The sequence below is a fragment of the Amphiura filiformis genome, chromosome 3, assembly GCF_039555335.1.
Source record: "Amphiura filiformis chromosome 3, Afil_fr2py, whole genome shotgun sequence".
Classification (NCBI taxonomy): Eukaryota; Metazoa; Echinodermata; class Ophiuroidea; order Amphilepidida; family Amphiuridae; genus Amphiura; species Amphiura filiformis.
The window spans coordinates 50,949,492-50,971,543 of NC_092630.1; the positions used below are offsets into that span (position 1 = coordinate 50,949,492).

The 22,052-nt window shown below is 35.1% G+C and overlaps 1 protein-coding gene across 1 annotated transcript; it reads left to right on the forward strand.

Annotated features, from left to right (window-relative positions):
* Positions 1–83: 83 nt before the first annotated feature.
* LOC140148685 (complex I assembly factor TIMMDC1, mitochondrial-like) lies at positions 84–21,627 on the forward strand. The gene is made up of 8 exons (XM_072170721.1): positions 84–155; positions 8,397–8,734; positions 9,197–9,365; positions 11,643–11,731; positions 13,390–13,457; positions 14,561–14,639; positions 16,536–16,646; positions 21,392–21,627. Exons 2-8 carry the CDS (start codon positions 8,400–8,402, stop codon positions 21,480–21,482), a joined length of 942 nt encoding a protein of 313 aa, XP_072026822.1. The 5' UTR covers positions 84–155; positions 8,397–8,399; the 3' UTR covers positions 21,483–21,627.
* The last annotated feature ends 425 nt before the right edge of the window (positions 21,628–22,052 follow it).

Below are 22,052 nucleotides of genomic sequence, written 5' to 3' on the forward strand. Positions count from 1 at the left end.
CTGAAGTAGGGTCTGCTCATCACTCAATATGGCATCTACAATATCATCCTTGTATATCTTGTGGAGGTAATATGATCGGAGCAAAATTCGGCACCCTAGTCCCTAAGTGAAGCTGAACCAGGACTGAACAATAAAGCTTTTCATACACTTGCAAGGTACGTATATGCATGACGTGTAAGCTAACATTTATTAATACTAAAACGAAGACCAGCCATTTGTTTTTTTTTGTGATAAACAGTTACTTATATGGTCATTTTCACAGTAAAGGGTGTAACTTTTGATTTTTAGGGTCAAAATTTCAAACCACTTAAATATGTTTCTGTTTACTGAAATCATGCATAGGAGCAACTTAAATTCCAGTAAAATAATGTTTCAAGGCTTAAACCTTTTGATTTCTAATAAAAATTTGACATTTCCATAACATTTTGGTTAAAATCTAAGAAAAAATGTATTTTACACAAGCTCAGAAAATTATGACATGAAAGCTGGAATACATGTGAAATCCCATTCCAAAGTAAGTCAACAGATATAAGTTACATTTTATACCATGTTTTGCTATGTTTGTAATTGCAGTTTTGAAAATTTTTAACATAAAGTGTCATTTACAATGGAAATTTCCCAACCTTAAACATATTTTTTAAGTTTTAATTGGGTTCCTAAAATAATTTGAATGTCTAACTTCATGTACAAATACTACTTGATAAAAGGAACCTGCCAGCCAAGTTTCACAGAAATTGGAGTTATTTTTAGAATTGGCAATTCAAGCGATTTGTGTTTCGGAGGCTTCAGGTAAACACACAGGAGATCATAAAAGAAAATATTTGGCTAACTACTGCAAGTTGACATGAAAAAATAGGTAAAAATATCACAATTACCAATTTTCATGCTTTGCTTCAAGTATTGAATTTCAGTTGTGACAAAAATTAAATTATCACAGCAAGTCATTTTTTTTGTTTCGGAGGCTTCATGTTAACAATGGCCAAACACTGCAGAAGTAGTTTTTTTGAAAACAACACTGTTGGGATCATCTAAGCTGTTATTTTCTTGTGTGTATTGAATCAATGCTTCTATGCAGCAGATATTGTAGATTTATAGCATGTTAACTTTTTCACCCATTTGTTAAGTGGGTCATTATTTCTCAAATCACCCAAAAAAAATATGATTTTACACCTCACCCCCTTCAAATTTGTTCAAAATTGGTATACAGGTGATTTTGGCTGCAAAGCTCAAATTTCAAATTTTAGCTTAATCGGACGTGACGGTTTCGCTATGCCCGCCCATTTTGGCGATTTAAATGAAAATGGTAGCCCATCATATATTGTCGACCATATCTCCGTAACCGTAGGTCCTACTGAGCTGAAATTGGTGTCATTTTTAGCTAACCTCTCAAAGAATCCAAATCTACTATCATTTAGTGTGTAGGAGGAAGAGAAAAAATATGACCTTTTTTTTTTTTCTTTGACCTTGAATTTGACCTTGTTGCCCATGTGACCGCGAGGCGAGTTTGCGTTGGAATTACACCTCCATATGTTGTCTACATAATATCAAAACATTGGAGGGGTAATATTTTTTGTTTTCTTGCTAGGCTTTCATAAAGCAAGCATGTGGTTGAAAAACTGTAATTTTGTATGTAGGCTCAGTATATTGTACACATGATACTATTATAATATAGGCCAATTGTATATATATTGTATATATTGCATGGCCTATATGTACATGCATTAAATACATATGTTTTCACCTGCATGCTTGCTTTGTGAAAGTCTAGCAAAAAAACAAAAAATATTACCCCTCCAATTTTTTGATATTTTATAGACAACATATGGGGGTATAATTCCAACACAAATTCGTCTCGCGGTCACGTGGGCAACAAGGTCAAATTCAAGGTCAAAGTACAGAAAAAAAGGTCACACATTTTCTCTTACTCCTACATACTAAATGATAGCAGATTTGGATTCTTTGAGAGATTAGCTAAATAATGACACCAATTTCAGCTCAGTAGGACCTACGGTTACGGAGATATGGTCGCGATAATATTGATGTGGGCGCGCCATTTTCACTAAATCGCTAAAAATGGGCGGGCATAGCGCCGAAAACCGTGACGTCCGATTAAGCTAGAATTTGAAATTTGAGCTTTGCCAGCCAAAATCACCCTGTATACCAATTTTGAACAAATTTGAAGGGGGTGAGGTGTTTCCCATTGGGTGAATTGAGAAATAATGACCCAAGTATGGTGTTTTTTGCATGTGAAGCCTCCGAAACAGGCTTTTTGGGTATCAGTATATTTTTCAAACATTAACCATAACATCAACAATTTTTTTAATTTATGACATTCTGCACATATCAAGTAACAATTACAATGCAGATATCAGTATGAAACACCAATTTAGATATGCATAGATGATAATTAATCTTATTGTTGTTTCGGAGGCTTCATTTGTTTCGGAGGCTTCAATTGTTAACGGAAAGTTTGTATTGGGTCCCATTTTCAAACGGTGATATATATCTCCACGATTTAAAAAACAAGTGACTTGAGGATCTACTTTGCTACATTTTGATAAATAGATTGGATGAGCTCTTTTATTTATATTTGCCCAAGCTTGCTGAACAGTTTGTTTGGAGGCTTCAAAAAGTTAACGGAAAATCGGCTCTTTGAAGTCAAGATTTTATAAAAAATTTTAAATCTTGCAAATCGACTAATTTTTGTTACCCATTTCAAGTTAAGATATCAACTGTTATGAATCAAGAAGAAGTGAAGAAATAACCAAGGATTATGAACCAAAGCTATACCCACAAAGTTTGTTAACAATTGTTAACGGAAAATGAAGCCTCCGAAACGACAAATATCGAAGTCCGGTTCTCAAAAATACAGGGCTGTTCACAATTAAATCTAATGTGGCAGTGTTTACTGAACATATGACTAGTTTCAGGATAAGAAAAATTATCCATGAACTAGCTGAAGAAAACACAGGGTTTTACAAAAATGTTACTGTTTTTTATAGTTTTTCAAAATGGCAATATTAAGTACATTTAAGCCTGCTAAAACTGAACGCAGTAACTCCCAAAGATGATTATGCTACCCAAGGTAACTGCTAACTAGATGACTTATGTGGCCAAAAATCATGGAATTCTGTGGCTTTATTAGAACACTATGGATCAAAATGTTAAAAATCCAAAGTTACACCCTTTACCGTGAAAATGACCATATATAATTGATTTGATTATGAATGAACGAAGCTAAAGAACACGATCATGTCAGAAATTAATATTTTGTTCTGGGTCTGATTATTCGGACTAAAGTCATGAATGATGAAAGTCGAAGCTTTCCGTAATACTGCGGAACTCAGAGTCAGAGTCAGTCCTCAATGATAGTCAGTCATTTATCTTTTGGTCGTTATATGACTATCATTTGAGGGACTGAGTTGTTATAATATATCTTCCGAGGTGCAATTTCAGACAATAGCTGGGGATTAGTGGGGCAGAGGTTATCTATTGAATCCTTTCATGACCACTGAAGCATAGTCAAGTCTGCCAAGGTTAGACATGTCCACATTGCTTATTATAGAGGGCGACATTCAATCCAAAAAGTTGCGACCACAGTAGCTCACAGTCAATGGCTTAACTGTGTAATCCCATATAGGGAAATACAAAAATTTGAAATTTGGACACCAGAAACTTGACGACGTAGTCTAAAAAGTGCTGGTACTTTATCCTTGATACAGAAGTCACCATGCAGTGAAAGTTAGATTTCATAAAATAAAATCGCCTTTGTGTAAAATGGATCATCGTGGTAAAAAATGTTGCATTACATGCTTTTTTTGTACAGTAACTGAGTAAGTCAGTGTAAAAGCATTGCCAATGATGGTCGCAGAAAAGTGCAGTTTTTTTGAAAACAGACATTTGCCCATAACTTCGCTAATTTTTGACCTACAGACATGGTTGACCCCTCATTTTTTAAGATAAATAATCACCTTTTTAAACAAAATAATTTCCATGTGAAATATCCTACTTGAAAATTTTGTGAACATGCCTACCAAGGTCACACTCGGCACAAATTGAAAGACCACACAACACACGACACCAATTTGGTGTTTGTTATGACACCAATTTGGTGTTTGTTATGCTCCTCGAAATTAGTACCTTACAGTCTATGTCTGGCTTTCCGTGTGCGACTGTTCATATACTACGCCGCAATTGCTTTGCCATGCATGCATGCGGTACAAGCGGCTAGGGGACGCAGGGGTAACCTTGTCAATCAATGGTTATTCTATTGTCCACCAAAGTTAAGCTTATGACATCACCAATACGTTTATATCCATGATCAATGCAATCGATATGCAATTATTCCCAGAGGATCACTGTGCGAAATTGATCAAGTTTAACGTGTGCGCATCAATCTGCATGGAATAAAAGTTAAATAGATATAAAATATTACAATTTGAAATGAAATAAAAATTTATAATAATAATGAAAAATCATCACAATGTTATAAATAATGATAATAATAAAAAATTTTATGTTAAATGATTGACCATTTATAACATAAAGCTACCAAGTATATACATGTTAATGTTAAGGTCTGAAATGCCATCCCGGCAAACACAAAACGTTTTTAAAACGTTTGAAACAGGTTAGGCCTATATTTTGGGGTTTTGGTTTTGGTAAAAACGTTTTAATAACATTTTTTTTAAACGTTTTGTATGGAAACACCCCGGGGGAAACACACTACAAAAATATTTTTTAAATGTTTTCAAAATGTTATTGAAAAATATTTTCTGCAAACATTTTTTTTGTCACCACTTATATAATGATATGTTTGAGAATATTTGCAGTAAGTTATCAAAAAATGTTTTGAATGTTATGAATAAGTTTTATTCCCTTTGTATACCCTTTAAATCATAACCCGACATTTAACCATTTTCTGGCAACCTTTTCTAACCGTTTGCGAATGATGTCAAAAACTCGAAAACATTTTGTGTTTGCTGCCAGGATAATTGAACATACATTGTAATCATGATAATTCAAAATTGAATAACACCATATAAATAATAACAAAAATAATATTGCAAAACTATAATACTAATAATGTATTAGGCCTACTCAAAAGATGCATTCCTATTTGTATTAACAATATGATAATTATTAAGGGGTACTACACCCCTGTGGTAAATTATGACTATTTTTGCATTTTCTCAAAAATAATAACACACTGGTAACAAAAGTTATGTATATTATTGGGGCAAGGAATCCAATTACTACACTGATATTTCAGTGACTCAAGACAAGCGGTTCAGTATATATGATAGGAAATTAGGTACATCCTTACGGTACCTTATTTCTTATCATAAATAACGAACCACTTGTCTTGGGTCACTGAAATTCCAGTGTAGTAATTGGATTCCTTGCCCCTATAATATACATAACTTTTGTTATCACTGTGTTATTAGTTTTTGAGAAAAATGCAAAAAAAGACACAAATTTATTGAGGGGTGTAGTACCCCCTTAAAGTGCTTAGTTTTAACCAAATAAAAACATCACACAGCGCATTTTAATATAACATTTCTCTGGACGAATTCATATTTAGGCTTATGATAAAAAATGTTTAATTTCTTTAAAAAGAAATCTTATATACCGGTACCTTATATTCTTATAATATTATCATTATTTTGTTTATATTTTGTTATTGTTTTTGTTTTTTTAATCGTAATCATCAAGAATAAATTAAGTCATGACATCCTATTGTTGAGTGCTGAATCCAGGTACCTGGCTCGTAAAGTATTAAAGCGCGCCGCCATAGCTCAATTCCATGATCTTGATCCTATTTTTATCGATAAACATCGATCACTTATCGGATTAAGTATTGGACACAATAGATGAAGTATTTGATTGACAAGGTTACCCCTGCGTCCCCTAGCCACTTGTCATGCGGTGCATTGCCGCAATGCAAAATACTGCATATTGCAATATCGCAATAAATAACTTGCTTTTTAAGTACCGGAACATTTTATTTAACCTGGAAATGCGATGAGTTTATTACGTTGAGTTGCGGCAAAAAGTAATCTATACCACCGGTATATAAATCGGCAATGCACTGCACCGCAAAGCATTTGCGGCGCAGTATGAACGGACCTTAATTAATAAAGCCATATTATAACATTATAGTTGTAGTTTGAAATATATGCGATAAATGATTACGGTTGGATCAAGTAGAGCTGTTGAAATCTGCGTTCATTCCAATTGGAATTCCTACTACATGTACATGTATGATGTATTAATAACTATAGGCCTACATACCTACAATGTAGTTGACCATACCAGGCATGTGCCTACTGTCGACTGCGGAACTCGGTCTTCAATGATAGTCGGTCATTTATCTTTTGTTTTGATTGTTAATATGACTATCATTTGAGGACTGAGTTCTTATGATACGTCTTCCAAAGAGCAGTTTCAGACAATAGCTTGGGGTTATTGGGGCAGAGGTTATGACCACTGAAGCATAGACAAACCTGTCAAGGACACTCGGTGTGAATTGAAACACTATGTCACTCGCCACAAAAGAATGTCAAAGGTCAAAACACCAATTTGGTGTTTTCTGCTCCCAAGAATTTGTACCTATAAAAGTAAAGGCCTATGGCTAGCAAATGCCAGGGGGGTACGTTTGCTGTCATTCCAGTATGCATTGCCATTGGTAATTATCCCGGGTAATTATACTTTAGCGGCTATCATTTTCTTCGGAGGGGGTATCCCAAATATGGAGATCATAGAATTTCTTGACCAAAAAGAGGGGGTTATAATTTTTTAAAACCCAAAATAGGGGGGAGAGAAAGAATTATGGGGGTGTGATAATTTAAAAAAAAACTAAAACCCCCAGCTAAAAATATGGAGACAACCAATATTAAAACTAGAAAAAAAAAAGTTTTAGTGAAATCAGAATATTGTGGAAAGCAAATTATTTTGTTGAACTGGACTGACTCAAGAGGTTTATTTCTTCTTGTCACTTGTCATGGTTGAGATTTTTTCTTTTTCTTTTTTCACCCAAATCTCATCTTCTAGGGCATGTCAAATGACCTTCTGTGCAAGCACTCTATAGGTTTACTTGTATCCAACAATTAATAATTTGTCTTGAGTCTGAGTCAATGTTCAACCCCAAGATAGGGGGGTCATATAAAAAAAGTATGTGATATAGGGGTCATGGTAAAGAAATGACTCTGGTGACCCCCCCCCCCACCCCCTTGAAGAAAATGGCAGAAACTTAACTTTGTTGTTTATCAATCAATCATCATGCTCATCTTTAGATGCTTGCTAGCCCGGGAACTCTTGAATGAATAGTATAGAAATGATGAAAGCACTTCAATCTGGAAAGGGGGCACTCAGCTTTGGAAGTGAGAGTCTAGAAACCAAAAAGGGGGTCTTTCAATGAGACTGAAAAATCTTCCCAAAAAAGGGGCCTTTCCTTGAGGCTGGATAAACTTTTGGATCAAAATATAAAAGTTTATACAAAATTTCAAATTTTTTGAAAAATTTGAAGAAAAATAATGAAAAAAACGGGGCATTTCGGTGCAAGGTAATCAGAAATTTGTCCAAAATTCTTCAATAAAATGGTTGTCTTTTGTTGACAGGAAAGCAAAAAGGGGGTCATTGGGTGAGTGGGAGTTCAGTAAATCACAAAAAAGAGGGTCATTGGGTGAGAGGGAGTTGAAAAATGGGGGTCAGTGTGGCCTCACATCCCCATCACCCTTTTGCAGAAAGCGAATTGCAAGCATGATCACTATACAAAATCGCAGTCAAATTTACAAACTAAGCATGCGAGTGATTCGCTGTTTACCCTATTAATTTAAACCCAGTGTAGCCTTTAATAAATTTGGGGAGGGTATGCTTGGTTCCACACAGCCAATGCAGTAGTGGCTGCTTGTGGACAGTGGTAGGTGCCTAGGGGGTAGGCCTAACACTTGTGCTGTTGTACAAATTTGTAGTAATCTCCAGAAAATTCCTGGTACAAATATTATACTAAAGCATTTCAACCACAATAATATTGGAACAATAAGTAGACTTAGGCTAAAACGGTACTCTGGGCTCTGTAAATTTACATGGACAAGGTGTCAATTACATGTACATGTAGGTGTCAAAATGTTAAAAACAATGTCGTATCAAATGAGGTGTCAAAATTCGCAGAAATAAATTCTGCTTCCAACGCATTTTACAGATTTGTAATACAATAGCCCCTTTTTGAATAATGGTCATTATTTAAGGGGGGTTAGTTTCTTTTTTGAGGTGTTTACATACATATCGTCAAAGCTACACTTTATTTTAAAAAGTTGTATATGGAACTGAGCACTATGGACTAGAACTAAAAAAGACCTCGAAAAACTCAAAATGTTTTTTTTTTTTCTCATCAGAGTATGGATAGGAAACCATCTGGACAGAACTGCTGTAAGCATATCAGACTTCTTAGGGCAACAAGGACTTGGCTATGCAGTGCCCTCAGACTACCTACAGTAAATGCTGCAACATTGTACAAAAGAGTAACACCACCAGAGGACATTGAATCTAAGGAAGAGAGCTCTAGACAAAATGATGAGGATAACTTGCACACAGAAGTAGTGGTAGATGACAGTGAAAAACAGATAAATACTACTACCAGTGGGAGATTATCAAAGGAACAGATTCAAGTTTATGTAGAAAAGGAGATTCAAATGACAGGATGGGAGAGGATAAAACAGGCTTATACAGTAGAGTGAGTTTTACATTTCATTTGGTTACTATTGCAAGTAATTTAAAATTTATGTATGACAATTACAAAAATAGAAGGGAATGTGAAAGGGACTTGCTTACCTTATGGGTCTGGTGGGATAACGATGTCATGATTGTCATCAATTGATGATGTATCTGATCAAACTGAGGAGACTTTGGCTTGATGGTGATGACTTAGCTTCATGATGAGGTGAACTTGTTATGGTGACAGAGCGTGAAGAGTGCTGCTGCAGTGTGGTTTTATGTCACTTTATTTTCACATTCATGAACATTATTACCTTTATAATGTGCACAATTGTGCATTTGCTTGCAAACATAGTCGCCAGAGGGCATGATCATTAGCCTTGGGACTTGAAATTTGACTTTTCATACACACCAATAAATGCGTTCAAGTATGTTCAAGTATTTTATATTGAAATTAAACAATTTATTTGTCATTTTCCAGTCCCATGACAGAATATATGCCTTCAGAGATAGTTGATCTAGCCTTGATGGTAGCAGCATCATTTGCTCTTGGTTGCACTTATGGTGGAATACCAGCCTTGCGTCTTGGAAAGAAAAGATACGTAGAGAAAAGCCAAGCAGTTGCTTATGAGACAAGGTTTCATGCTGTGGTGAGTTCAAAATATTCTACCTATATAATTGTAGTGTGTGTCATCTCAAGTTGAGAGTAACGCCATGTATTGTATTGTATTGTATTGTATTTGGGAAATCCCGCCTATTTTCAGGCGCACCACTGAGTAAGCAGTGTACTTTTTAACATCTATCTAACATCACCATTTCACAACATTACTATTAACACAACTAATCTACTACAATCACTGTATTCACAACTACTACTGCCCTGGGACCTAGGGAGGGTGCAGGTAACATGCCCGGGGATGATCCCCCTACTCTTTTCGATAAGGCCTGCAACTTTTTACGTGCTCAGGTTTGACTCGTCTGACACACGGAACCGCCATTTTACGTGACCATTCGAACCATGCGACGACGGGCACCCCCCGTGTACACCTGCACATTCTACACGGTGGATGGGAGCGAGGAGAAATATCACAATTATATTCTACTAGACTGAAAGAGCTTATGATTATGATATTTCCGACCTATTGGAACTATTTAGAGTGAGCAACAAGGATCGGGCAGGATGGGGTTTCGAACCACGGACCCCTCGCTCAACTCTCCCTAATGGTCCAGCGCCTTAGACCACTAGGCCACCTCGCCCTCATGTTGGATTTTGCAGTGGCAGATATGAATCAGTGCATTTGCTGAGCTGTGTCACCAGCATATGGACAAATCGCCCTTCTATGCATGTGTACACAGTACACACCTCACAGGATTAGGTTAGGCCGTGTAAAATTAATATTTTGGTTCTCGTCCCCTCCCTCCTCAATTTTTGGGATTTGTCAGATTTTTTTTTTTTTTTTTAGATTTTTCAATTTTTGTAGTCTTTGGAATGATTTATGAAATCTTCATACATATAAATAAGTTTATTAGAGAACAAGCATCACTTCCAAGTCTTTTTGTGGTACTCTAGGGGTTTATCCTCAGAATCTCACATTTGAAAAAAAAAAAAGGGCCTCATCGTTTCCTCGAGCACTGTTGGAGAAGACCGAAAACTACTGACAATGCTAATTTTACATTGAAAAAAAAAAAAAAAACACCTCCCTCCCTCATCAATTCATGAAAATCCTCTGGACGAGAACCAAAACATTAATTTTATACGGCCTTAGCATGTATGATTCAAATCTACCACTGCAAAATCCAACATTACTCTACTTCAGATGAGACAGATTATAGTGCCCTGCCTGCCACTTTTAATTAATTGAGTCACTTTTCAGGGGTGTTTGGTGAAACAAAATGACAGTCAAAATTGGGAATTGACACACAAAAACATTGAAAATAAAGTTGATCTGAAATCAGAATTATCATTATCCTAAGCCGGACTTACATAATAGTCTGTTCATCTGAAATTGAGAGTAACACCATTTTGGATTTGGCAGAGGAAGATTCATATCATGTGTGCTAATCTAATCATGTGGGCATATACACACAGGTAGGGCATTTTGTCTGGCGACACCACCGCGTAAACACACTGATTCAAATCTGCCACTGCGAAATCCAACATGGCGTTACTCTCAACTTGAGACAGGACACACTATAGTAAGTTACTTTATAGGCATTTTACAGTTGTACAGGTGCAATGAAGGTGTCATGTAGACAGTTGTCACATGAAAAATTCTATGGGGGGGGCACTAAAATGAGAAGCTAAGCTGCATTATGATCTGTACCTTTGGTACCTTATAAGGACACTATGTTTTGTGACTTGACTATAGTGGAAATTCCAATTGAATGAACGCAGCTTTCAATAGCGTGACAAACATTTGCGTACACTGTGCGATGTACGCCAGCGTGTGCGACTGTGCGTGAGTAACGCGGAAGTGAATCAACCATGCCAACGCACTTTTCGTGATTGGTTAGCATTGTATCCAAGGTCGTGCGATGCGTTAAGCGTTGTAGTTTGAAATACGCGATATACAATCGCGGTTGGATCGAGTACAGCTATTGAAAGCTGCGTTCATTCAATTGGAATTCCTACTATAGGAAGGGTACAGATCCTGACTTGCACACAAGTGAATAGAAATGGTTGGATATGTTGACAGCATCAATACAGAGAATCCTATATTGTGGTTAGAGTACATCTTTGAGATCTGCATCTGTGTTAAGTAAATAGCCACCATTGCAAAATTCTTGTACAGTTTCTTTCAGTTATCTAAGTAGTATTATTTGTAGATTAAAAATATGATACTTCAGATTTTTAATTATGCTGGAATGTATTGCTTATATTTGAAAATATGTTTTTACAGAGTGAATCTTAAAATATATTTTTACAGAGTGAATCTTACAATGCAAGTTCACGTGGTCTTGTAAGATACGGATGGAGATGGGGATGGCGAGTGGCACTTGTAGCAACATCTTTTCAGTAAGTAGATACTTTGTATACTCAAAAAACGCTTTGTGACGATTGTTCGGCTTATGCAAGGTGGAAAAAATAAGACTCCTAACACCATGTATTGATATAGAATGGCGTCCACGCAGGTGGGCGCAGTGCTACGCTAGTTGTGCATTGCGTAATGTGTGACTGGCACACGCGTATGTGAATTTACGCGAGCATGAGTTGGGACTTTATTGATGCGTGCAGTAACTAAAGCCGAATAATTTTTGCCTTTAAGGGCTGGGGTATGAGCGTTTGGACAGTATTTATTTTGGGACATTAGAGCACATCAGACATATCGAATTGCATTCTGAATACGAAGAATGTCATTCTGATATCAAATAATTTTGATTTTTGAAATTCGCAATTTAATACATATTTTATGGCAAATCATTAAAATTGATATTTTTGATATTTAACAGTACTTGAAGTAAACTTTATAAATCTGATGATTTATACTTAAAGTGTATGTAGGTGGGATGAAAAGCCGACGATCAATTGAAAATTTTGACTTTCAGTATTGAAGATATGGATTTTTTTTCCCAAAACACCAAAAACAATTAGGTCTTTTGGGAAAAAATCCATATCTTCAATATGAAAGGTCAAAATTTTCAATTGACCGTCGGGCTTTTCCTCCCTACATACACTTTAAGAATATATCACTAGGTTTATATAATTTACTTCGAGGACTGTTATATGTCAAAAATTTGAAAAATATCAAATTTTTATAATTTGTCATAAAATTTGTATTACATTGTGATTTTCAAAAATGAAAATTATTTGATATCAGAAAGACATGCTTCGTATTCAGAATGCAATTCGATAGGTCTGAGGTGCGCTCATGTCCCACAAAAAATACTGTCTAAACATAATAAATGCTCATTTTAGATCCCTTAAGCCAAACAAACTTTAGGTAAGGTCCTAAGATAATGAATTATACATTGTATGTGACTGTTTGGAGGTAATTGTACCCAGTGTCTTAGCTAGAAACCCATCCAAGTTTGCTTCTGGATTATGATCAAGAAATAAAAGTCTTTGATATTGTAATCATAAGTAAAGAGACACTATCTACAAACAACCAGAGTCCTAGCATCACTGTTAATGAGGGCTGATTGTTCCATGAAGTGCGACATACGAAACTGATACGCACATACCGCATATTTTTACGGTCTTTTGTGTAAAAGCGAAAACACAGAATTCTATCGCATAACACAAAGACATGCAACGCTGTCAAGATTTGTTAAACAAACTCACTCGAACGATTGGCCCTCATGAATATGCGAGAATTCACAGCATACAAAGCACAGGGACTTTGGCTGTTTGCAGTTAGTCTGTATCTCTTATAGTAATATGATTGTAATATAATTGTTCAAAGTTTAAATGCATACACCAAGCAATATATGTATTTTTGAACTCATTAATTCCTTGGTAGACTGCAGAAAAGCTATAATTCAGGAAGGGTTTCTATTCAAATGATGGGGCATATAATAATTTGCACATTTTACATTGTTTTTAAGCCACTTGCCTCTAAATCCAAGACTACGGTATGTCAGGGCTAAAATTCCAAACTCTGTGCCTTCAACGTTAACTGCCATGGTATTTAGGAAATAATCTAATCCTTGTATCTATTCTTTTAATTTCTTCAGATTTATCAGCACATGTCTGTCATTATATAGATACAAGGTTGATATGTTGAATTATGGTGTAGCAGCAGGTAAGTTATTTGCTTGCAACATATACCGTAAAAACTCGATAGTTTGCATATGTGCTTACTATCGAGCACTTTTGAAAACATGAAATCGTACCATAGTCCAGCGCTTTACCAACTTAGCTAATGGGGTTGAGACACAAATTTGCAGGTTTACTTGTTCGTATATAACTATGTGTATCGATGATTTGCTCAAATCCCTTTACACTTTGTGGATGGGGCTCTTCATGTTTGCATGTTTTAAAAGCACTTATGGTATAATGTATCCATAGTCAATAATATTCTAAATGCCATGTATGTTTTAAAAGTTTCATTGACATCAGCTTAAAATGAAAAGTTCAAATTTATATTTTAAAAGGCCAGCTTTGTTGACGAGGCAAACTTGTTGGAAAAGTTGTAACACAATATATACTTACCACACTGCAAGCAATCTAAATCCTGATGATCCCATCATGCTGTGGCACTTTGCACATAGTATTCTGCAAGATGTAAACACAACCTGCATCTAGAGGTCACCTGAATCAATTTGCATTGTGGGATATGGTGCATGTCTAGCCACTAATCTGCCCTCATAAAAGTAATATCACTGGGTCAAGTTGACATAAAAATGAAAATTCCAGATATTTAGGCTGGTCTTTAAGCCACAAAACCAGTAGTGTAACCCGGTTTTCAAGGTCCAACGGGCCAAATTTGCAAAAGTAGTGATGACTTAAAAAGACCAAGCAATTTGTTGCAAGAAATATCCCAAAATAAAGTTCACCTGTGTTAATAGTAAGCAATTCAGCATTCGTGCTATACCTTTTGAAGTGGAAGAAATTTGTTTATATCATCATAACAATTTTTATTATTATAATGTAAATAGTTAGAAGTGGCCACCCACAATGGCAGAGTACTCTATTACTGTTTAGTTGCAAGATTTACCAACAGGTCCCAATGTATCAACTACTTCAGTGGTACAGGGGACTCCAGGCCACCCAGCCACTTGATTTCTGCGCACAAAATTTTTCATATTTTAATACTTCTGTAATAAAAAATCATTTTGGAAACTAGTCAACTTTAATCTCAAATCAACAGTTTGTATTATTATCTGTATGCATCATTGATGACAGGTGCAACAGGAATGATGTACAGGTGCAATCTAGGTATCAGAGGCATGATTGGAGGTGGTGTAGCTGGACTCATTGTTGGGTAAGCTTAATTGCAATTCTTTACAACATACTCCATTGAATGAGTGGGCACAAAACTCAAAACAAACAAATTGCAATTGGCTCACTTGATATAACATCCCCTTTAAGGGCAGAGTAATGGGAGAGAACATGGACCTTTTCGAGCATCATTATTTTTGAATTGTATGTCCAAAGTTTATAAAACTATACATTTTTGGAAAGGAAATGAGTCAAGGAATCCCATGGTGACGTCAGATTTGTTCAAAAATATCGAGTTTTGAGAAAATCACAAAATACACTTTTTACCCCAATTTTTTGTGACAACTTAAAAAAAATCCGTTCGAGTAAAACAATTTTAGTTAGTTTTTCATGGAGAAGAGACATTAACTTAGGGAAGGTTTTTTATTTTTTTGAAATTCGTCTTATTTTTTGAAATATTGCAAAAAACATGTGAAAAAAGCAATTTTGTCACTCTATTAAGCTAAAAATTGCACATAATGGTGTATATTTTTGTTCAAAACAAATATTTTGAAAAAATGAGAAAACCTTCCCCAGACTTTGATGTGCTCTAGCGATAGTGCAAAAAGTTTACCTTTTGCTTGCATATTTTTCGAAAGTTATCTTGTCACAAAAATCGTGCAATATTGTCAAAAATTAACTCTGAGAAATCGACGTTTTAGTAAAAAAATGTCAAAATAATGCACAAAACGTCCGTATATTTTAAAACGGTAAGACTTTCACGCTTGTAAAAGCTGTATCTGGTGCATGGTCTAAATATGCATCTTTTTGCACCAATGAATCTATAATGTCTGGTTTTAGTGCGCCAAAATCCAAAATAATTAAAAAAATCTAAGTGGCTTTTTCACTACAAATTTTTGTTTTGTTTACATCACATTTGCTGGCGTTAACAACATACCGAATGCGCCTTTGACTGCGTTGGATATACGCGCAGAGTTGCGCCCGGCGTCACGCTTGACGCGAATCGCTGCGTAATCACAATATTTCGCATTCTCGCATTTCTGACTCATTATTTCCCGCCAATTTACTAAGCTGTCTTGAGACATGTGACTTTTTATAGTTGAAAAGAGTGAAATCAATCAAGCAAAAATACGAATAAATATTGGCAAGTTGTATTTGATCAGTTTCGAGTGAAAGAATACATCTTAGTGTTGATAAATATCAAAAAATCTCAAATTCGGTCGTGGACGAATGCGTCTTCCATTACTCTGGCCTTAACAGATTGACGAACAAGTCAGCAAAACATTCACTTGATTCTTCAGACTTGCATTATTCATTTCCATAAAGAAGTAAACATTGAATTTGTATCCTTTACGTTGCTGTCAACTTGTACTGATCTGAACTTTAGGACCATAAAAATTGATGTCAATGAGGACCATGTGGGATTTCAGGTCTATGGCCTCAAATCATGGCCCTGAATATATAGCTTATTCTGAGTACTAGTTGGGCATATTCCACACTGAGAAACACCCATGTCTTGAAAATGGACAACAGGGTATTGTAGCTGTATACATGTATACTAAAAACTTGTCAGTGATTGAAAATCATACATGTTTTGTATAAATTTTGAATTTAGCTCACTATGCTCAGGTGGTGGTCTTGCCAATGGTCAAGTTCCCATTTTGGTACATAATAGATGTGTAAATACTTGCCATTGTTTGATATAAATGTGTAGCAGTGCTAGCAGTAAAATGGTGACACCTAGAAAGGGTATCAACATCACGGGACCTAGAACTGGTGTCAAGGGTAACAGAATCCTAGAAAATCCAGAAATTGTATTTTTTTCCTGAAAAACATATGCTGACTCTTATAAAAGAAAATGATGATAAAGTGTAAAGAGTTAGGGGGTTATGATTGAGACCTTTTTTATAATTTTGTCTTTGTGTCATTTCCCCTTCAGAATTCCTGCTGGTGTGTCGTTACTCTTTATACATAGGTTAGCAGGTGAAAATTCACTAGAGAGAGCTGTTAGGATGAGAGCTGATCACATGATTGGTCTCCAACAACAGGTGTAAGTAGTTCAGTCATCTAAATATATATAGCATCTGAACAATCAACAGATTTCATTGAAGATGTCCATCACTTTTTGGCACTCTTGGAAATGCACTTCAAAGCCAAGCATTAATGTAAAGACATTGATAGTGAGGTTTCTATTTCTGAAGTTGTCGGTGTTGGGTGGGCAGCATTTTAGTGACCAGTTCACCAGTTGATATCCATATAATTTTTTTTTTTTTTTTTATTTCTTTTTTCCCAGTGTACATTTTACAATCATAGTTTACTCAGATAAATACAGAAATTTTGATTTCTATACACCAGGTATTTTTTAAATATTAAACAATACATAAACAGTACCAGCACACACACACTCTCACATACATATTTATATAGCATTTGATTTGTCTAGCTTTTACAATAAGAACAAAATGTTTAGTTGAAAAGTCCCTTCCAAACCTGCCATTTATTTTGATAAACTCGGTATTTTGAATCTTTTAAAAGAATGAATCTTTCCAATTTATGATAATATTCTATTTCCTTCTGAAGAGGGATAAAAGAAAGGGTTGAATTTTGGCATCTTTTTCTGTATATATAAAACTTAGTTAGAATGAGAATTAAATTGATAGCACTATTTAGTTTTCCTAAATCTGTCCCGAAAAAAATATGATTTCGGTTGAATGTGATAGGTATACCGAGTTTTTGTAAACACCAGGTTTCGAGCTGAGACCAAATGGGTTTAACCTTTTTACAATCTGATAAAAGATGAATTATCGTTTCGGGTTCCTTGTTGCAAAAAGTACATATATTATCATTTCTTTTGCCAATTTTAAACATAAATGTATTTGTGGTAAGAATTCCATTTAAAATTCTGTACTGAAACCACCGTAATTTTGTATCCATTGTACATTTAAATGGCAACAAAGAATATACCTTCCATTCATCATCTGAAAAGCTACTATTTAATTTTACTTCCCATTTTCGTTTTGCTCTTGGTATCTTTGAGGACATAAGTTGTTTACAGATTGATCTGCAACCTTTTTATCTTTTTAAAATAAAACTGAAATGAAATGGGATAAACGGCTTAGGAATTGCAATAAATGTAGCGTTTTCCTGAAATAGATGCTTGAAATTACTCTTAATTGCATAAATTACACTGTTGTATTCCAAAAATTTAGCCGTAATCCATAATTTGTTTCAATTTCATGAAGAAAGAGAAAACGGTTTTGGTTAACATGGACAAGGTCAGAGACAAAATCAATACCTGCTGTCCGCCATTTTTTATAATTTATTTCTTTACCACCAATCTTAAACCATTCGTTTTCCCATAAACATGATCTTAACACATCATCAATTGTATTAGGATTGTGTTTTTCTTTACCTTAGACCAAGATAAAAGAACTTCTTTCCAAAAAACATTTTGGGAATTTTGTGCTACTTTTAGTGTATAATTTGCGCCCTTTTCAAGATCATTAATATGTATACCAGTTGAAATAGAAAAAACATCAATCCTTTAGCATCAATACATCCATTTACAATTCGTCTAATCCATGTACATTTCAGTGCTTCAAAGAATAAATCTACTTTAACCAATCTTAATCCACCTTCAGAATAATCATTTGTCAATTGATCTCTACTTATTTTATCTCTTGTACCTTTCCAAATAAAATTATAGATTTTCTTTTGTAAATCTTTTATAAAGTCTTTTGACGGGTTAGGAATTGAAAGAACAAGGTGGTTAAACTTTGGTATCAGTAGGGATTTGACTATAGTTATTCTTCCAAAAACTGTCAAGTTTCTTTTAGACCAATGATGCATTACCTTTGTCACCGACTCCATAACCTTATCATAGTTCAAATTAACCATTTCAACCAAATTGGTTGAAAATTGTACTCCCAATGCAGAGAATTTTCCGTCTTCAACCCACTTTAGATTTTTATTTGTAATGCCAGGGTTTGGTTTTCTACCTCTAAGTGACCCAATATACACAACATTTGTTTTATCCTCGTTTATTTTCAACCCTGACAAACACTCAAACAAATCCAGTGTTTTTAACGTTTGTAGTAAACTTTCATTACTTCCATTTAAGATCACAGTCGAGTCATCAGCGTATTGGGTGATTTTACAATTAATATTTTCAACTGTAATACCACATATATCAGTATTTTTTCGTATGAGACAGCCCAACATTTCAGCACAAATTAGAAAGATATAAGGGACAAAGGGTCCCCTGTCTGCAACCTCTACCTAAATCGAATTGTTTTGAGGAATTTCCATTTACCAAAACTGAGGATTGACTTTTATTATAAAAAAGTTTGATCCATTTTGTAAAAGATGGACCGATATTTAGAAAATCTAATGTTTTAAAAATGAATTTATGAGAAGCGGAATCAAACGCTTTTTCAAAATCTATAAGCAATAGCATACCTGGTTGGTCATGTAATTTTGTGTATAAAATTAAATCATAAAGTAATCTTATATTTTCTCCAATATACCTTCCTTTCATAAAACCTTTTTGATCATCATTTATTAGGCTTGGTAAAATCTGTTTCATTCTTTCAGCAATACACGATGAAGCTAGTTTATAGGTTATATTTAAAGTAATAGGACGCCAATTCTTTAGGAATTGTTTTGGTTTGTTTCCTTTAGGAAGGAAGGTAATAATCCCTAATCTCTGCGTAACTGATAATTCCCCTGATTCATATGAGTAGTTCAGAGAACGTAAGAGAAAACCTCCCAAGTCTTGGAAAAAAACTTTCCAAAATTCAGTGGTAAACCCATCAGACCCAGGACTTTTATTGTTTGACATTTTCTTCAAGGCAGTTAAAAGTTCGTTATAAGTCAAATGTCCTTCGAGCTTTTTTAATTGATCTTGAGTTAATTGAGGTAAATCTGATCTTGAAAGATTTTGGTCTGAATTCCTCCAAATATAAATTGTTGTCTTTACATTCATACAGTTTCGAGTAAAACTTAAAAGTTTCTTCCATTATTTGGTATTGATCTTTTATATCATCCCCGTTTGCATTTTGTAAATGAACGATTGCTTTATTTACACAGTTTCATAAAATATTTAGATGGTTTTTCTCCGTGTTCTATCCATCTTGCTTTGGATCGTAACATTACGCCTTCCATTTTTTCCTTCCTCATCTCCTCTAATTCGGACTTTTTAATTTCAACATTTTCTAAAACGTCTGTATTGTTTGAATCACCTAGCTCTTTTTCTAAAGTTTCTATATCTCTTTCAAGTATTTTTTCTTTATTTTTATTTTTTTTGTTTTTTCTGATGAATATTTGATCGTTTCCCACCTTATCTCCATTTGCAATACTTCAAGAAACAGTTGTTCATTTATCGTAAACTCAAGCTCACTTGCAGGGATTTGATTTATATTATTTAAGTTATATGGTGATACTGCATATTGTTTCTTAACTTCACTAATTTTTTTCTTAATCCTATCTATGTAATCAATATCTTTTAATAGCGTATTATTGAATTTCCAAAAACCTTTCCCACGTTTAATAGGAGACACGTCGAGCGATAGACTAATAAGAGAGTGATCTGTTCGATATCCAGGGTCTATTTTAGATTTCACTAAATATGTTGTAAGCTCTTCCGATATCAGAAAAAAATCTAATCTGGACTGTTTTAAAGGAGTTGGTTGGCGCCAGGTATATCTGTAGAGTTTGGGTTTTGAAGTCGCCACGGGTCTATCAATCCAAGTTCTTCTTTCATTTCTAAAACAGTTTTTCTCGCTTTTGGATTATTTATGCGAATATAATTCGAGGTATCTAATTTTGGATCTTGAACCAAATTCCAGTCACCACATAACACACAATGGGCATTATCAAATGTTTCTATTACCCTTTTAATGTCGTGATAAAAAATTGGCTTGTCATCATTTGGACCATATATTGATATAAGTGTTATCTGAACATTGTTAATAGATACATCTAAAGCTACCCAATTTCCTTCTTCATCATTTTGTGTTGTATGGACTTTAAAATCTAAATTGTTATTGAGAAAAATGGCAACTCCTCTTGAATTTGAGGCAAAAGAGCTAAAATAAGCTTCGCCTCCCCATTCAGCTTTTACCATTATTTCCATATTCTTATCAAAATGAACATCTTGCAAACATAATATTGAAACACTTTTGTTACATAAATAATGTAAAACATCTCTTCTTTTTGTTTAGCATTTAAACCCCGCAATTCATTGATAGAATTTTAACATCATTAGCCATACTTAATCATTTTCAATGTCTATAATGGTATCATGGAACACGTTTCATGAGGTAATTGTACATAGAAAACTCTAGACATACATATAAATTATACTTTGATAAATATGGCCACTCACCCGCACACGCAAACAGAACCATGCAAAAAAGAACATGTAAAAAAAACAAAGAAAATTGGAACAAAATCTTGGTAGATACCCAAAAAACAAACATAAAGAAACTAAAAAAGTATCTACACACCACATGATATCCATATAATAAAGGTCAGAGTGCATGTTACCAATAAGGCCAAAACTGCCCAACAGGACATTATTTTGATCATTGTTTGTCTATTATTCCAGGGACAAATCTAGGATAGGGGGAACTGTGTCAAATGAGGGGACAAGTCAAATGTTTGACAAGTGGCAGACCTCCAGTCTAAAACCCCCTCCTCTGTAACAAGTTATTATTTATTCATAATTTGTAAGAGATCACATTTTTAAAGAACAAAATGTACATTGAGAAACCAACTTTCTTTGTCCATTTTCAGAGACTCTTCTCGTGAGCAAACTGCTGAAGCAATAGCATCTATGAAAAGATGGCTTGAAGAGAAGGAAAAGAATGAGGACTCAAAGAGATGACAACAGACTTTGCTGCCAAGTACCTCAAGACTATGCTTGTTGCCAAGTATCTATGTTTTAATGACTTCCATTGAATTGGCAAGGAGATAGGTCAGTCTCAGATACTGCTCAGATAAGGTACTACAGCTGTGTCCATTGTGGAACACCTGTACACTACAAGATTCCTGGCGACGGAGTACCTCTGCTGCAATGATACTTCATGTCTACTACCGCTGCTACTACCGAGTACCCTAGCCCTTTGTGGCCGACGTTGGTACTACACCAAAGTACCAGCGTCGGCCACCATACTGTAGATATCCCCGTAGCAAAGTACTTACATCGATACTCCACCATGCGTCACCTAAGAGTCAACTGCGATGTACCGAGTAGGTGACTTATAGGCACACCATGGTCGGGGGTACTTCGATGGCCCTTCAGCGGCAGTACCTGCACAGTAACCGCATCCATGGTGTACCCATGTGTCAGCAGTGAAGTAGCAGTGAAGGTACTCACCCGCGAGGTACTCCGTCGCCAAAGTCCTTTGATCGTAAAGTTCATTGACTTCAAAGCGCGGCGCCGTGATACAACTAC